The sequence below is a fragment of the Mesocricetus auratus genome, unplaced genomic scaffold (assembly GCF_017639785.1).
Source record: "Mesocricetus auratus isolate SY011 unplaced genomic scaffold, BCM_Maur_2.0 Super-Scaffold_100691, whole genome shotgun sequence".
NCBI lineage: Eukaryota > Metazoa > Chordata > Mammalia > Rodentia > Cricetidae > Mesocricetus > Mesocricetus auratus.
The window spans coordinates 51980897-52000105 of record NW_024429267.1 but is presented as its reverse complement, the minus strand read 5'-3'; the positions used below and the strand labels follow the sequence as shown (position 1 = coordinate 52000105).

Sequence of the window (19209 nt, the reverse complement as noted above, 5' to 3'; positions counted from 1 at the left end):
CAGGGCTGGAAATAGGGGTGGGTGCACAGGGAACTAAAATATGCAAAACTTCAATCAAATGCAAAGAAAAAAAGAGTAATGTGGAGCGGAGAGATGGCTTAGGGGGCACAAGTTCACGCTGGCCTTGCAGAGGACCCGAGTTCAGCACTCACTGTGGACAGCTCCTCCAGTTCCAGGCCAGCATGACTCTGGGTACCCTCATTCACAGGTATAAACCCACATGCAGACACACAAACACACATACTCAAAAAGCAGTGAAAATAAGTCACTTTTACAGAGATACTTAAAAAGTCTACACCTCTGCCTGAGCATCTTTGGCAAAATCTATCACACTACTCTATGCTGCTCTCGCTTGACTCCTGAGGGCCCTGCATTCACTCTTTAGACGCTATATTCACTAAGGGTTTGGCTTATGCTTTTGTCTGTCCTGCTTGACTGGTAGCATCTCTGATTCCAGGTGTGTTGTTGTTTCATTATCGCTGTGGCCAAAGACCCAGTGACCCCCCACTCAGAACGTCATCAACCTGCAATCTTTGCTATCAAAGGATAATGGAATCTTTCTCCTGGATTCCAGAAAATTGTTACTCAAGTAATACAGATGAAATGTCAACACAGGGCTGGAGAGATGGCTCAGCAGGCAAGAGAACTGGGTCTTCTTCCAGAGGACCTGGGTGCGGTTCCCAGCACCCACATGGTGGCTCACAACCACCTGTAGCTCCAGTTCTGGGGGGAGGGAGGGGTCTGATATCTACTTCTGGCTTCCATGGGTACAGATACACAGGAATCCTCATTTGTGGATTCCACACCTCATAGAGATGCTGGGAACATTTCAAGAAAGAGAACTAAGACTAAAGATGTCACAACCACCACTGCTCAAAAGTATTTTCATGGTTGGGGTGGTGTAATCCCTACCTTAGGAGGATCAGAAACGAGGCCAGGGTGGGCAAGATGGGGAGGTGGGTGAAAGGACTGGTGGGCTGTGTTCCATCCCTGGAACCCAGAATAAAAAGAGAGAACTCCTCCTAGTTGTTGTCCTGTGATCTCCACACACATGCCCCATTACACGTACACACTCTGTCATACACACGCACCCATACCAAACACACACACACACAAACAATAAATAAAATATTTTAAAAGCCAGAGAGCGATCTCAGCTATGTAATACCATGTCTAGAGAATAGAATAGAACAGAACAGAACAGAATTTAGGCACACTAGCCACTACAGTTATTAGAAGAAATCTAATATAAGACAAAACAATTACTCCTTGTAATAGGTAGGACTGCATATCTGGAAAGTCAAGAGTGACAATATCAAGCAATAACAAAATACATTTAAATCTAGGAGAATAAATTCAACCACAGAAGCCTCCGTATTTACAAGTTAACCAAACAGAAGATGTAATGGAGGGGCCCGTGAGAGGGCTCAGCGGATAAAGGCTCTTCCCAAAGCCTGACGACCTGAGTGCCCTCCCTACATCCCACATGGTGAAAGGAGGGACCCAAGTCCTGAAGGGTGTCCTCTCACCTTCACACAGACACCCCTTAACAAAAATCAATAGATAAACACAGTGGAAGCCCATGTGCACACACACTTACAATGGAATAGATAAACCCAATGGAAGTCCATGTACACACACACTTACAAGGGAATAGATTAACACAGTGGAAGCCCATGTACACACACACACACACACACACACACACACTTACAATGGAATAGATAAACACAGTGGAAGCCCATGTGCACACACACTTACAATGGAATAGATAAACCCAATGGAAGTCCATGTACACACACACACACACACACACACTTACAAGGGAATACATTAACACACTGGAAGCCCATACACACAGAGGGTCCATAGGTTTTCAGACGCCACAGGCACAAAGGGGTGCTGAGGCTAACAGGTGCACAGGCTTGTGTCTGTTCTCAGAAAGGGCGCCTCTTGGACCTCAATTCCTAACCAACACATAAAATCAACACAGTCCCAGTAAGAGTGGCAGCCACGGTCTACGAACTAAACAAGATGAGGGTTGCGTTTCTGTGGAAGAAAAAAAGTTCTCAAAGGCTGAGAAGGCTCGGTGGATAAGGCAGGTGCCATGCAAGTACAGGGCCTGAGTTCAAATCCCCGGCACCCAGCAGAGACACTGAAGACTGTAGCGTGTGCGCATGCTTGTCTGTCGCCCTCATGCTCCTATGGTGAGAGTCTCCAGAAGTCCACAGGCCAGTTAGCCTGCTCTACCCAGCTGCAGACGAGAGACCCAGCAGGGGGGAGAGCAAGGGACAACGTGTGAGGCTGACTTTGACCTCCACATACAGGCTACAGTAGTGTGTACATGAGTACATGGCACGCACACACACACACACACACACACACACAGAAATACTGACCAAGTCTAGCACAGGTCAATAATGTGTGCTGCCCTTGCAGTATGAACACATGATCTAAAATGATAGCATGTGAATATGTTGGCGTAACAGAACCAGCACAGGTCAATAATGTGTGCTGGCCTTACAGTATGAACACATGATGTAACATGATAGCATGTGAATATGTTAGCGTAACAGAACCAGCTGTCACCAGTACCAAGAGCGGGTGAGAAATCAGGATGCTGGAGGTGGACACAGGTGCTGAATTCAATGTGCATCCTCGATGCTTAGGCGGGGATTGTTAAGTGCTTGTGCCCCAGTAGAGCCATGGGGTGTGGTGCAAACGTCTAAGGAGGCGGGGCCTCGTGGGAGGCTTTAGGTCACTGGGGTGTACCATTTAAAGGGATCAGCGGGCTCAGTCTCTCTGTCTCTCTTTGTCTCTCTCTCTGTCTCTCTGTCTGTCTGTCTGTCTGTCTGTCTGTCTGTGTCTCTCTCTCTCTCTCTCTCTCTCTCTCTCTCTCTCTCTCTGATGTGCTGCCCCACACAGCAGGAGCCTCAAGGCCCTGGGCTAGCCTGATCAAACCTGACACTTCCCAAACCTGGGTCCCCAGTGAGACTTGGTTCTCTTTGTTCACAAACTTTTAGCGGGCATTCGTTACAGAGCTAGAAAGCTGGTTCGCACAATGGAGGTACCAGAAGGGCGGGAGGGGAGGGGAGACGGACTGTGTGATAAACAGCAGTGGGAAATAAGCGGAAGAAAATGTAGGAGGATAACCTTTCAAAAAGATGTCCCATTTATACGTATGCACGTGCATGTGCGTGCAGTACCCTCACAGGCCATAAGAGGGCACTGGGGCCCCCAGTGAAGTCAAAGGTGAGTGTGAGCTGCCTGGTGTGGCTCTCTGCAGGAGCAACCAGCACTTGACACTGGGCTACTCCTTACCTCTCCAGCCACAGGGGGCACTTTCTTATGTCACGTAACAGATCACCTCTACAGCAAACAAAAATAAAACCATAGTGGTTGTTGAAGTACCCTAGACCAGTTTGGGTAGAATGATTAAAAACTCGCTTAGACTGGGACGGAAGCACAGTTCAATGGTAGGGTGTATGCTTGGCACATGTATTTGATCCCCAACAAGCAAATACATGCACACGTGCGCGTGCACACGTGTACACACACACACACACACCTAAAATAAAAAATAATTCCAAAGTGACAAATAATGTTTACAGAGAATTTTAAATCTCCAAAGATTGGTAATTTGACTATGTAAAAAATTTAAGTTTTACTAAAAAGAGAACCTGCATCAAAAAGCAACTGGCAATTCAGGGGAAATGAACGACTTACTATGAAAAACAAAACAAAGTAAAATCCTCCCAGGCCTCAGACAGAGAACACACCAGGTAGGCGGTAGTTTTCAGAAAAGGGTAATATGCCAGCTGCCCTTGGAAACATGAAGTAACGAGCCTCACCTCGTTTGAGAGGGCTGACAATGCAGTCCAGTGTCTGCCCAGCATCCTTGACGCCCTGGGTTCCACCCCCAGCATGACATAAAGCAGCAGCATGGTGGTGAGGCCAGAAGCCACGAGGTGGAGGCAGAAAGGTCAGAGGTTTAACATCAGCTAAAGGACGAGTTAGAAGCCAGCCTGGGAGACATGAGACCCTGTCTGTCTGTCTGTCTGTCTGTCTGTCTGTCTGTCTGTCTGTCTCTCTCTCTCTCTCACTCACACACACACACACACACACACACACACACACACACACACACACCACACACGTAAATAAAAGGGGGTGAGTTCCAAGGCAGTGAGAGACCCTGCCTCAAAAAAAAAAAAAAAACCCAAGATGAGGGGGACAGCATCTGAGAAATGGAAAGTCCTTTGTCCTCCATGTACATGTGAACCCACATGCATGCACACGTGTACCTACACAGGGCAAGAATTTGCACACACACACACCATACATATACACATGGGCACACAGAAGCAAACGTGCTGATACAACAAAGAACATATGAGAAAGACATAGATGCTTCCAAGCTGAGATACAGCCATGATGGAAACTCTCAGAGCACCATTCATGGCGGGGAGGGGGGGTGGGCGGTTCTGGGTCTAGTCTGGTGTGCTCTTTGTAAAAATTAAGAAGACCAATTTGTTGATAGAAATAAGTAACATTTCAGTTGCCTCACCAAAGGCAAAAAAACCTCCCATCATACCTGGGCAGATGATTATAATAGACAATTTAGTACCTGGTGAATCTCCAGGGAGGGCGGCAGGGACCCTCCTCCCACACCTAAACTGGTTCTCAAGGGTCCTCCACCAAAAATTTCAAGCCAGAATTTCATATGACTATGATACCCATGGCTTGGTCTATTGATTCTTTTTAGAACTTCAAAGGAAAATAGCTGTGTAATTACACAGTGTTTCCACTGTGATTCATTGACCCAACGTTAGCAAACTCCATGTAACACGCCCTCACCCTACTGTGATAATTTCTCTGTCAGGAAGAAATCTACACCTCATCTTCTCAGCTCCTGGGTGTTAAGTGGATAGATGTTTATCCCCAGGTACACCGGAATGATTATACAATAGCCAAAATGAAAGAAAGAAATTATTTTCCCAATAGCATGTCAGAAGGACAATTACGGTGTTAGAAAAATGTGCACAAAAATGAGTCGGCTTCTATTTGTCTCCCAAAAATACCAAGAAGGTATTCTTTGCTTACATTTATGATTCTGCCTTGGTCACTACTAATCAACCAGTGTTAAGTCACACTCTATGTTTTATATTAAAATCTCAGCAAACAATGAATAAGAAATACAAGAGCTGTGATAGAGCTTGTTTAGTACACATAAGGCCATGAGTTTGATTCCAAGACAACCAAGGGGAGGAGGGGGAGGAGGGGGAGGAGGAGGGAGGGGGAAGGTGCAGGAAGAAGAGGAGGGAGGACGATGAGGAGGAGGACGATGAAGAGGAGGAGGAGGAAGAAACAGAATGTGTAGGAGTGCATCTTTGCAGACTCACACTAAGGGCATAACCTTCGTGGTAGCACACATCTGCAAGCCCCACTCTCCTGTAGCAAGAAGGGGAACGGAGACAAGAGAACCACTTGGAAGCCTGCTGACCGGCGGCCAGCCTGGGGCATGCAGTGTGGCAAGAACAAGAGACTGTCTCAGAAGCTAGACGGGAGGGGGGACTGGCCTGAAAGTCGTCCTCTGACCATCACGCAAGTGTTGCAGCACTAGCACACCCAAACTCACTCATACCACACATACTGTGGTAAATAATCAAACACACATCAAAACACTGTATCCACTCAATAGCATAGCTAAATGAGAGCAAGGGACGGAGAGGTGGCTCAGTGGTTAGGAACACCCGGTTGTTTTCTTCCAAGGACCCGGATTGATTCCACCCACACAGTGGCTCACAATCAACTGTAACTCCAGTTCCAGGGGATCTGATGCCCTCTTCAGGCCTCTGCAAGCACCAGGCATGTACATAGTGTACAGGCATTCATACGGGCAAAACACCCATACACATAAACAATAATAAAACAGTGTTCATCGAAGTAGCTGCAGGGAAGAATGATTCTCAAAAGGAATCATTATGTCCTATTCATTGGGGCATTGTGTTCTGATCTAGAGATCAATGCTTCCTTGAGCTGGCTACGAGGCCTGATGCCTTCATCCCACAGGTGGGGACAAAGGCCTTTCCCAAGTATCACACAGTGACCCACAGGCCCAGAAGAGGAGACACCCCCTCACGTAGGTCTCTACCCAGCCTCCTGAGCTACAGGCGTCATTCACATACCTGATGTGCAGCCAGTGTTTGCATTGCTCTTCATACAATGGCCCATGTAATAAAGTATTCTATGTAAGTCAATGGCTACCACTAACTATAGCTTGGAAATTACATGTAAAATAATGCCTGGCCAGTGCTATATGTATTCTGACCCTAACAAGGTGTTTACGCTTTTAATAGTGTGAGATGACCTTGTCATCTATAAACTGCATGCAGGAGGACTTGTGAAGCAACCTTGTTTCTAATCTAAATTTAAACTTAAAAATAATAATAAAAAATGACAAAAAAAAAGTTCATGCAGGAGAAACACATACCTGTTACTAAACACAGATATGAGACAGTTCAGTCAGTCAAATTCCAGCCACACAGGCAAAAGACCCGAAGCTAGGTCTTCTGTGGCCACTTAAGTTAGACACAGTAGCACATATTTGCTATCCCAGCTCCGGGAAGGCAGAGACAGGCAGACACCTGAGCTCGGCACACCCAAATCAGTGAACTCCAGGGCCAGCGAGAGACCTTGTATCATAAATGACATAAACAGAAGAGGAAGACACTCAACATTTGGTCTCTGGCCTCCACACGCATGTTTACACACTCACACCAACATTTATACCAACACACACACACACACACACACACACACACACACACACACACACACACACACAGGTTCTGGGAACTGAACCCAAGTCCTCATGATTGACACTTTACTGAGCCAACATATCTCCCCAGCCCCCGAGTTTCACAAGGCTTTCCTATATAGCAACAGATCTTCTTCAGGTCAGGATTCTCAACCTGTAACATAAAAGTGGAGACAAAGATGGTGCCCTTTAAAAAAGGAAGAACTAGAGAAAACACAGCTCGGGGCAACAGGGAATGGCTGCGGTTATGGCGAGTTAGCCGACAGATGGCTAACCACTGCATTTAACCCGCAATTTCATAATGCCAGCCATCTAATGGGAGGTGGGAGAAGGGAATCACTAATGCTCTGCTCTGCAGAAGCAAAACAAGAAAAATGGGTTTTAAATTAGAAAGAATCTCTAGCGCATGTTAAAATACTAGAGGGAACCACTGGGGGAGATGCCCTCCCAGTTCTCCCAGAACACAACGGAAACACAGCCAGGGAGAGGGGCTCACAAGGCGCAGAGTGAACCTGGCCAGCTTCCCTCCCGTCCACTGTTGGCATGCAGCCAGTTATTGTCTCAAAGCCTCAGAGCACTTGCGGGAAAAAAACAGCAAACCAACCTTCTATACCACAGACCGTATTGGAAAGCAACGCAGCACTTAACTTCCCATGAAGCCACGAGGAACGAAACTCATGGGAGCTGCAAAGATGTGAGAACCTTGAATCTTCTGTGAGCAGAGAGAGGCAAAGTTGACTGACACTCAGCAGTGTCCCAGCACAAGGAGAGAGCACAGGAGAATCACAGATCCAGTTTGCCCGGCTCATGCTGAGGTCGCAAGTCTCTACAGGTCCCAGTCACTTACAGTTGATCTACACAGTAGGCTCACCTCTAGCAAATTCCTCCTGTCCTTAACTACTGTGTAGCACCATGTAGGTGTCATGTTGGTTTAAAGAGCTCCCTAAGACTACCTAGGTCTTAGATGGGGGGTCTTCATTGCACCCCCATTGTAGAAACCAGCCTGCATGAGGGTACAATGGCCACCTATGATTTGGTCAGTAACTGCCAGGTGCCTTCAGCTTTCCCAAGCAGGCACAGAGAGTTTTGGGATGTAATGGGCCCCCAGACTTTAGCACAACCAACACCATGATGGAAGTTACCATTGAGGCCTCGAAACCCAGCACACAGGTAGCACCAGCTGCCAAAAGCAGAACAAAGACCTGAGCCGGCAAAGCCCATAGTTCTGGGAAAGTGCCTAAATGTACCTACCTTGCTTTTGGCTCCTGTGGTTCTGTTTCGGGCTAACTGCCTTTGGTAACTGAGGTATGCCTGCTTAACAGCTCACCCTGAGAAAGGCTCGGGCTGCACTAGGATCCCAAACACCCCATGTAGTCACGGGCAAGCTAATGAATGCTTTCAGTTAGCTTGAGCCTACGCCCAAGCAGTCTTCTCTGGCTGACACCTCCCAGCATCGTACAGACATGGCAGTAAGACCACAGGGGGATTAGCCAGTCTAGGGGGTCGAGGGTGCTTAGTTTTGTGACAACTTGGCAGGGCCATGGTGCCCGGATAAGTAGTCACTGTCTTCTTTTCTTTGCCTGTTGTGATAAAATATCCTGACAATGGCAAATTAAGGGAGAACGGATTTTTTTTCTGCCTCGTATTTCAAGGTGCCCATCCTACATGGCAGGGAGTCAAGGCTGCAGGAGGCTGAAGCTGGCATTGCATCCGCAGTCAGGAGGCAGAGAGCAATGCATGCATGCAACTGCTCCACTCCCTTCCCCATCCTCCACAGTCCAGGATCCCAGCCAGGGGAATGGTGCCACCCACAGTGGGGAGGACCTCCCACTTCCATCAACACAGTCAAGAACCTCCTCCCCCCCAGGGGATTCCCAGAGATTCACACCCCAGGTGACTCTAGATCCTGTCAAGTTGACAATTAACAAAATAGTCACCAGTGTTCTGGGTGTTTCTGTGAGGTGTGTGTGCTGGAAAAATTAAGATTTTAATTGCTAGATATGAAAAGAGCAGACGGCGAGTGGAAATGGAGTGAGAATGATCACCTCCAAGCAAGGTAAGGGATTAGCCAACACACACCTTCAAGCCTCCTCCCCAGGCTCCAGTCTCTAGCTCAGCTGTGGATTTGTATGTGTTCTCACTCTGAGACCACCAATGACGGGCAGAGTCCACACTCAGCTGGCCAAAGTGAACCATAGAGTTTTCTGGCCAAGTCAGAGGGATACAGACGGACACAGAGAGGAATAAAGAGGAGCTTAAAAAGATGTATGAGCCCTTTTGATCTGGGAAGGTGGAGAAGAGGGTCAGGTGATAGTTTCTCCATCGCTACATGGATCTGTCAAGTTTATTCCCTAACATCTGACTACCAAATTTTATTTTTAAGAAAACAATAAAAGAAACCACAATGCTCAACATCTTCCATAACCATGGAAACCAGTTCCTCAAAGCAACCCCCCTCCACACACACACCAGTTGTAATATTCTAAAAAAAACCCAAGAAAACACTCTAGCAACCATCATACCCTTACCACCTCTAGGATCCCACCAGTTTAGGATTTGGGTTCTATGGTGAATGAGAATGGCCCCCGCAGATTCATATATTTGAATAGTCTTGTTTCTAATTAGTGGAATTGTTTGGAAGGATTAGGGGTATGGCATGTTGGAGGAGGTGTGGGCTTTGGGTTTCAAAAAGCTCACACATCTCCAGTTAGTGCTTTGCTTCATGCTTGCAGATCAAGATATAAGCTCTCAGCTACTACTTCAGCATCTGCCTGCCTGCCTGCCTGCCTGCCTGCCTGCCTGCCTGCCGCCATAAACCCTGCCGTGATGTCCATGGACTTACCCTCTAACTGTTGGGCTTACCCCAATAAACGCTTCCTTCTGTAAGTTGCCTTGGGTGTGGTATCTTACCACAGCAACGGGAGAGTAACCGAGAGGTTCTTATGCTCCATGCCCTCTTAGGAGCAATCAACTTCTCTGCCAAGCATTTCCCCACCCCTCCTACTTGTGCCCCAAAATACACAGTCAGGGCTGGAGAGATGGCTCTGGAATTAAGAGAGTGCTTGCTGCTCTTACAGAGAACCTTATTCAATTTCCAGCGTCCAGCACTGGATGGCTCAGAACGAACTGTTGACTCTACAGGGGATTTGACACCTCTGGCCTCCACAGGCACTGCACACATGTATGTACACACACACACACACACACACACACACACACACACACACGTCAGAGCTACCTCCCCACTTGTTGATTCTCAATCCTGGTGAGCTGGCAATCAGTTCTAGTCCTTGCAACAACTCCGCTCTTAGGCAGCTCCTCCCTAACCCTGCCCACCCTGCCTGTCCTCTCAGGAGCTGCCTCGAGTAGCACGAGGACTCCTCCATCCTAGGACAGCAATTGGCACAACTGGGACTCACTTCACCCTGCCCTAAATCAGCCGCCTCCCTCCCCTTCATCAAGCTGAAAAAATGCCGGGGAACTTTCCTGAACCCGGAAGAGACCTGGTGATGTAACTTGCCCAAGGGTTAGAACTGGGGTCACCCCCATTCCTGTCACACACCATGCTCAGGTGGCCTGCCCAAGTGAGGAAATCCATCAGGTCCTCACAGGAAGATGGCATGCACCACAAGTCACGAGGCGGTGAGGGACACCCATCAGGAGTCTCAATCAGACCTCTGTGGAGCTTAGACAGCCAAGGTCTTAGGAGCCAGCCGCTGCCTCCCAGGGACCCGTTCAGTGTGTGTCACCTGGAGGCCGGCTACTGCCCAGGCTACGGGATCAAGTCCCTTGGGCCATGATCACCCACTTCACACGAGCATGGCCTCTCATTCATCCCTCATCAATCTGGCGGTCAAACACGAATCCAGACGTCAATGTGAGGTGTTCCGTGGGCGGGACTCAAGTCACATTTCTCCTCACTGACATGACACAAAAGCCCGACAAGCAATTTAAGAAAGAAAGGTTTGTTTGGGCTCACGGGCCATCAAGGTGGGAAAGGCACTGCCCCCACCGGACCACCCAGTGCCCTCAGTCATGCAGAGACTGAACAGGAAACAGGGTCAGGCTATAAAATCACAGAAAATCACAGTGCCCTCTGACACATTTCCTCCAGCAAGGCCTCACCTCCTAAAGGTTCCATGGCCTTAAAATGCAACCATCAGCATGGGGCCACGTAGCAAAACCTATGAGTCAATGGGGAGGGGGCTCATTTTTCTTTCAAACTATCTCAGTCCGTGCTCTTTTCCCTATTGATTTATTTTGTTTTGTTTTGGGGACAAGGTCTCACTATGTAGCCCAGGCTGGCCTCAAACTCAGCACCCTCCTGGCTTCTGTGTTATGGTACCCTGCTTGTACAAGTAAAGCCTGTCTGAAGGTCAGAGAATGAATGGACAGACCTCTGTGGTTAGCTAGTGGGCAAGCTTCATTCACAAGCAGGATGTCACCACACTACTGTCTTCTGGAGTTGGGATTACAGGTGTGTCACCAAGCCAAGGGCTACCTCTCCATGCACCCATGCCTGAGAGGAGCCTCTTGTCCCCTGAACTTTCGATCTTGTCAGCCTCTGGCTTTCCCGCCATCCAAGACTGAATCCCTCACTGCTCCCACCACTAGGGCTGTGGGGATGGTGACCTCGCAGTCCCTGCTCCTGAAGGCTTCCCAAACAGCTCAGCTTCAACAACAGGTGTAACTCTCATGAGGGCTACCAGCACAGGCTACCTAGACACAGAGTGTGACAAAATGAGCCTTCTTTTCACGTCTCACAGATCCACAACTGCATCGGAGCCTACAAGAACGCGGGCCGGTCCTGTGGGAAGGACCACCAACCCTTTTCCCCAGGACCACTGGGCTGGTCTGTAAGATGTGGCCTCCCCTTGCCCTGTTGTCGCAGGGGAGCCTCATGAAATTTACTATTTTTCAAGCCTTCCTTCTGTTTCTCTGGCTTGCCAGCTGTCCTGTCAGTCCCCTCCCTCACTCTCCTAGGAAGAGAGTCTATCCCACTTTTTCCGACTCTCCTCAGTCACACCTTGTCTGGAGGCAGCTTCTCATCTCCCACCTCACACTGAAAGCCCACACAATCTGCTTTTCTCATTTGTTTTTTTGTTTATGCCACAGAATACCTGTGAAAGGCAGAGGGCAATTTGCAGGAGTCGGCTCTCTTCCACAGCATCAGTTCTGGGGATTGAACTCAGGGCACCAGGCTTGCTGGCAAGTGCTTTGCCACTGAGCCACCCCACTGGCCGATAATTTAGAAATGGCAGATCCCTACCCGAATCGCATGCTCCGGGGCTCAGGGATAGAGTTGGCGGAGTGCTCGTCCACCAATCCCAGAAGGTGAAGCCAGAGGTCAAAGGTTCAAGGTCATCCTCAGCTACACTGACAGTTTGAGGCCAGCCTGAGCTATAGGAGGGCCCCAGCTCAAAAAACAAATTAAAAAAAAAAATCAAAGCAACACGCTACAGTTCTTTCTCCTCATTCAATCCCAAAGTGCAGAGTTTTAATTCAGAGCATGATTTAAATGAGCCCCTCTGCTCAGAGGGAAGATGCTTGTGCCTCCCTAATTGTGGTTTCCCTGGTGACAGGATGGTAGGAAGTCCCCGTTGTCAGCACAGATCACTACCTTAAGATGAAGCACCTCGTAAAATGTGTTAGCACAATGGTTTGCAGTGGCTGCCTCTGCAGCAAAGGCTGCCCGTGAATCAGGGCTTCTCACCAGACATTTACTGCGTCCACACTGACCAGGACCAGCTCAAATCATCCTGAAGGAAGAGGACCCTGAGAAAAGCCATCTGTAAAGATGGCAACTTAATTAAGGGACTGTCCCTGTGAGAGCAAACATGACATGACCATTACACAAGGCAACACATGCTCACAGAACGGGAACCACATAAACACTCATCTCCACACATTATTCCCTATAAAAGGGTTACACCTTAATATGTTAAATTATACAGCCCCACACAGTTTATCTCCCCAGTCACCAACAGCTCTCTGTCCAAGGGTATAGATCTGGAAGCCAAATAAAACTTGGAAGAAATAAGTATCAAGAAGATAGCTCATGATTTAAGAGCATAGGCTGCTCTTCCAGAGGACCCGCGTGGCAGCTCTGGGGGATCCAACATCTCCTGGCTTCCTCGGACACCCACACACACGTGGCATATGTACAGACAGACACACAGAATATATAAATTAAAATGGAAATCAATTTTTCAAAGGGTTGAGAAAGATAAGTCACAGTGACTGATGAATCGCTTCTGGAAGCTGCTTAATGAAATCCATAGATGCCTCACACCACCCGTCCAACAATCTTCGGAGTGACTTCACACCACCTGTCCAACACTCTGTGGAGTGGCTTCACACCACCCGTTCAACACTCTGTAGAGCAACCTTCCTCAACGCTACAGGATCCAAAATCACCCCGGTGAACGCCATGTATTTTCCCAAGCCGCAAACAGCATAACTAAGAAAGTTAGTTGTGGTTATCTGTGGGTAAGCCTGACTGCTTCTTGCCCCCGGGAACAATGGCTTACCTGGCTCACATTCGGGAGCTAACCTGAACATATTTACAGTTGAATTTTGTTTAGAAATCATCCAGCAAATTAAATTTCATCAGCATCACATTGAACCTGTACCAGCAAAACTTCTATTGAAATTAATATAAGGCATGTTGAAACCTGTTACAATGGACTGGACGTACGACAGCCAAAATATGGGGGGAAAGGTTTGCCTATGTTTGTCTTCGTGAGCATAGTCAGAACCATGTGTGCAAGTGGAGGCCAGAAGAGGGCGCCAGATGTCTCCTCTATTGTACCCCACCTTTTTTTTTTTTGAGGCGGGGTCTCTCCATGAGATTCACATTCTTCTTGGCCAGGCTGTAAAGGCAGCAAACCCCAAGGATCCTCCTGCCTCTGTGGCCTCAGAGTTGGAGTTACAGACATAACGAACTTGTTACATGGGTGTTGAGATCTGAACTCAAGTCTTCGTAATTGTGTGTCAAATACTCTTAATTGTTCGGTTGTCTCTACATCCTCCCAACCTCAATTAAAAAGGAAAAAGCAAAACACAATGATGGGGCTGGAGAGATGGCTCTGGGGTTAAAAGCACTGGCTGCTCTTTTTTTTTTTTTTTTTGGTTTTTTTTTTTTTTTTTTTTTTTTTTGGTTTTTCGAGACAGGGTTTCTCTGTATTGTTTTGGAGGCTGTCCTAGAACTAGCTCTGTAGATCAGGCTGGCCTCGAACTCACAGAGATCCGCCTACCTCTGCCTCCTGAGTGCTGGGATTAAAGGCGTGCGCCACCAACGCCCAGCATCTGGCTGCTCTTACAGAGGACCTCAATCAATTCCCAGCACCCACATGGTGGCTCACAATCATCTGTAACTCCAGTTCCAAGGTGGCCAAGACCTTCTTCTGACTTCCATGGGCACATGGTGCATACATACATAAGTGCAAGCAAACATACACACATAAAATAATCTTGTAAAACACAATGAATATCACGTTTCCACCATCACATGCTTAGGCGACCAAGGAGTCACATCAACTTTTTGAAATACATTAGATTCTACTTATAAAACACCTCCAGAGTCATATGCAGAGGTCCAGACCAACATCCCTTTTCCCCTCATCACACCTTTGTGTGACTAGATACTCACCAATGCAACCAGTCAGAGGAGAGCCAAGGAACACCTGATAACCCTAGCACCATCACCAGGGTTCTCCTCTCTGGGAGCTCATCAGGTTACCTAGGCAACCCCACTTCCCATTGTTGGAGAATTCTAACAGCTCCAGAGAGGCATCCCAGGCAAATAATCGGATAAACCAGTGTGCCCAGTTAATATACTGTGCCCAAAAGACACCAGAAATAAGACTCAGCCTTCAACAGAAAAAACGAAAAACATAAAAATAGATGTGGGGCTCACCCCTACTATAGGAGGATTGCTGTGAGCTTGTGGCCAGCCTACTTGACTTAAGGAGTGCGCGGCAAGCTATAGTTGGCTATTCACCCCTGCTCAAGTGGCAGGGGTGACCCAGATACTCCCTCTGTAAACTTCGTATACTTTGTAAACTTTGTAAACCTTCTTGCTCCCCCAGGTGGGGCAGATACAAGTGTGTTTACTTCTGCTGTTGTTATTGATATGCCTCTATGGAAAAACTTTTGTTTTTTTGCCACAAGTGGTTTGTCCTTGTGACTGAACACACCTTACTCTCATGTGATTCTTAACCCCTGGATGATAAATCGTCTGGTGCTCTGAATAAAGCTAGCTGCTGCATGAGACTTCTTTCAGCCGGCCACCATTTTAGGTTCTGCTCTCCCAAGCTCACACTGCCAGCCAGAGGGGAGAAAGCTCCCTCAATATAGTCAGCTTGCTTTCATCTCTCAAACTGGTGTTGAGAACGTGCCTGTCCTTCCCACCACATCTTGAAATCCCCACACTCATCTCTCCTAACACTCTCCAGTGAGGACACTGGGCTCTAACCTCTGGCAACTCCATTCTTTATATTTTAGATTATAACCACTTAATCTTTTAAACTACCCCATTATTTTCACCTTCACCATGACATTCCATTTAATATTTATCCCATTGCCTTTGGCTGGATTATTTTTCTTTTGTTTTTCTGATATTCCAGCACATCCATCTTGTGTATGACAATTCTTCGGTGGTCAGAAGTTTATCTTCCCTGTACAGCGGGGTTAAAATGCTATTCCATTCTCTTCTAGCTACATTGGATATAAACTCGGTGCAATTTTTTAAAGCAAAGGCCTTTATAGATGAGAATTCGTGAGGGAGATGCCCTTGGATAGTTTTCAAGGTGGGTCTGACGGCATCAAAGCCAGCAGGTGCTATAGAATGTGGCTTGTTCTCTTGTCAGGGGTAACGGTACCCACAACCGCCAGGAACATTTATTTAAGTGTTACTTAAGATTGACTTTTGGGGTCAGAGGAGCTAGCTCAGCAGCTAAGTAAGAGTGGTTCACTCAGGTCCTCTGAGTATGGTCCCCCCCCCACACGCCCTGTAACTTGGGATTCAGATCAGGCTCCCTCTTCTGGCCTCTTTTAGCAGTTCACTCCCATGCACAAACCCACTCACAGACACAAACATATATACATAATCAAATAAAATCCTTACCTCCTGGATTAACTTTTTTTTGGCAAACAAGATCATCCATGTACAAAGGCAATGATCCAAGACATGCTCCGCCACCCCAGGTCACAGAAACCAAACCAAATGGCTACAAGAATATTTCACCTGAAACTTAAATCGTGTTCTATTTATTTCCTATCTATTTATTCATACATATTCAGTTATACTTTTGAGACAAGCTCTCTCTATGTTACTCAAGCCATATTGGAATTCACCATCTTCCTGCTTGAGCCTCTCAAGTGTTAGGATTACGGGCACGTGCCACTGTGCCAAGCACGGCCTCCCATGCCCCACCCCCACTTCAAGGTTAGTCTCCGAGGACTTGTAAAATATTTTGGTCTATGTAAAAATAAGACCATAGTATAAGCTGGGCAGTGGTGGTGGCGCACGTCTTTAATCCCAGCACTCGGGAGGCAGAGGCAGGTGGATCTCTGTGAGTTAGAGACCAGCCTGGTCTACAGAGCGAGTTCCAGGAGAGCCTCCAAAGTCACAGAGAAACCCTGCCTCGAAAAACAAAAACAAAAAATATTAAGACCCTAGTAGCATACACTGTGGTGGTTTGGATGAGAAATGTCTCCCAGAAGTTCACAAGTTTAAACATTTGGTGGTCCTGTTTGGGAGGCTATGGAACCTTTGGATCTTGCTGGAGGAAACACCTCACGAGGGGCCGGCTTTAAGAGCTTATAACCCCGCCTCTCCCTTCTCCCCTGCTGCTCCTCTCTTCTCTCTTCCTCCTCTGCTCTTCCCTCCCCTACTCTCTGCTTCCTTGTGTGGATAGAGATGTGACAGACTAGCTTCCCGGTCTTGCCACCGTGTCATGACTTTCAGTCTGTTATGGACTCTAGCCCTATGAGAGCCTAAACCAAAATAAAACCTTCTATATATTTCTTTTGGTTGTGGTATTTTAATCCCAGTCACATGCAAAAAGTAACGAATGCACACATTGTACAAAAGTTCTACCTGGGGAGATCCTGAAGATTCACTGTCAGTGACAAAATGATACAATGTTGAGCCTGCCTTAAATATTGTCCAGCCTGAGCTACCAAGATCTAACTCAGAGGCTAGCCCACAGAGGATGTTGGTTCAATCTCCCTCAAAAAAAAGTCTCTACCATAAAAAACATGTCGAGGATGTATGGAGATGCTACTCTGTGGGCAGAGTGTTGGGCCAGCAGGCTTGGAGCCCTGGCTTCCATCCCCAGCACCAAACAAAGCAGATGTGCTGGCACATGATTATAATGTCAAGCAAGAGGACCAAAAACTCAAGGTCATCCTCGGCTATATATTAAGTTTGAGGCCAACTTTGGCTATATGAGACCCTGTTACTATATATACGTGTGTGTGTGTGTGTGTGTAAATGCTGAGAAATAAAAACAGATAAAATGAAAAATGCAATGAAAGAAAAAGGAATTTAAAATCCAAACTGCTAAAGCTGCCTGACCATGGTGAGCACCACTAGTCTATTTGGAATAAATTTGGAGATTTCCACTTTTCTGTGACAGTATGTTGAAAAGAATCTATGAAAAAAACAGACAGACACAACAATCCATTATATCAACCACTGTAGTAATGAAAAGAATCTACGAAAAAAATGAACATAATCACAAGCATCCATTATATCAACCAATGTAATAATACAATTAAGTTAAAAGCCACTTTTGCTTACACATCGGAGTATCTGTTTCACAGTGAGCGTTCTCTCTGAAAATTGAAATTAAATTCCTAGGAACTGGAAAGATTCCCTCCAAGGTTAAGAGCACCTATTGCTCCAGCAGAGTACCCAGGCACAATTCCCTTACCCAACATGGCCACTCACAGTGGTCTGTAATTCAGTTCCGGGGGATCTGATGCCCTCTTCTGGCCTCCGTCGGCACTGCACACACATGGTGCAATACAAGCTCGCGAAGCACAACACCCATCCACATAAAAAAAAATCTAAAAAATATTTTACATAGGATTCCAACTCTGTACTTTCCTTTTTTTTTTTAGCAGTATGGGAATATATTCACATAAAACCTATTTTTAAAAAAAGTCTTTCCTACAAATATACATATCTGATACAGAAGATTCTTGACCAGAATCAGACTGAGGCAGTCCGAGACCAGAACAGTGCCTAGCCTCTGATATTTAAAAAGCAAAACACTGTGCATGCCTCAAATGTCTGTGGGGCCCATGGTTCCAGGAGACAAAGCAATGGCTCTGCACCCATGGCAAGAGGACAGCAAGCTGGTGAGGGCCAACAGTTCTCAGCACCGGACAGGAGTCAGGCAACCAGAACCAACCCCACCCACTTTAACAGTCAGTCGTCCCGAGGGTTGGGAGAGGTGACAGGAACATCAGTGGGTGGGGTGCTTGTCTTACACACAGGAAGGTTTGGGTTTAATCCCCAGCACCACAGAAAACTGAGCATGGCCTCATATACCAATAGCCCCAGAGCTCCAAGGCAGAGGCAGGAAGCTTAGGTCAGAAGTTCAAGGTCACCCTCAGCCAATATGATAAGTTTGAGGCTGACCTGAGCTAAATGAGGCCCTGTGTCAGAAACAAAACGCAGCAAACTCTCCGTCCCTTTCATTACACAGCTTCCAGGTGAACCTCCTGGCTGGCAACACTGGCTTATTGTTTATTCCTTGCAGAGAGTGAGGCTCAGCGTCACTAACGCGAAGGGGGAGGCAGGAGCTTCCAAAGGAGAATGAAGTCAGCATCAGGACCACCACTCCTGAGCATCAGCCACTCCCTGTGATGCTGCGGAACTCAGTGCACACCCCATCTTAGCTCTGAGCAGGCCAATCAAGGGTGCCCCCTCCTCAGCCCACTCTTCCATGGGCTTGCCTTCTCTGAGCTAGGATGGGGGCTCTCCTGATGACTCGCTTAGCCTCCCAAACAGCAATAACCATGACTCTGTTCTCATGCCCGAAAGGACAGCTGCAAGCATGTGGCTTCGAGGTTATGTCTGTTCTGCACAGGGTCAGAAGAAAGAGGGGTCACCGGGGCCACGGCCACTGCCCCCGACTCTCCCCGGGGCCGCGTAGCCTAGTAAGAGCAAGGCCTACCTCTCTGACTTCGTGCAGTTGGCCGGAATACTGACTCTTGGCTCTTCGGGCAGCTGCAGGCGACTTGTGATGAGTGACTGAGACAACACCGGGGGCCCCAGCACTGAGGTGTCTCTGGCTACAGGGAGACGCAGAATTGGGTGTTCCATGGGGGAGCAAAGTGAGACTTCGGCTTCGGGAACTTGGAGTCGTCTAGAA

At 47.4% G+C, this 19209-nt stretch overlaps 1 protein-coding gene across 4 annotated transcripts in view; it reads right to left on the bottom strand.

Annotated features, from left to right (window-relative positions):
- Positions 1-19209, bottom strand: part of Osbpl10 (oxysterol binding protein like 10) — a 217297-nt gene that overhangs the window by 84503 nt on the left and 113585 nt on the right. For 3 of the 4 annotated variants that reach the window (XM_005075036.4, XM_040739702.1, XM_040739703.1), the window contains one exon: positions 19012-19203. The exons of the other annotated variant lie outside the window; for it this stretch is intronic. In XM_005075036.4, coding sequence (XP_005075093.1) covers positions 19012-19203 — 192 coding nt within the window. The remainder of the gene's footprint in view (positions 1-19011; positions 19204-19209) is intronic. 4 annotated transcript variants of the gene reach the window in all.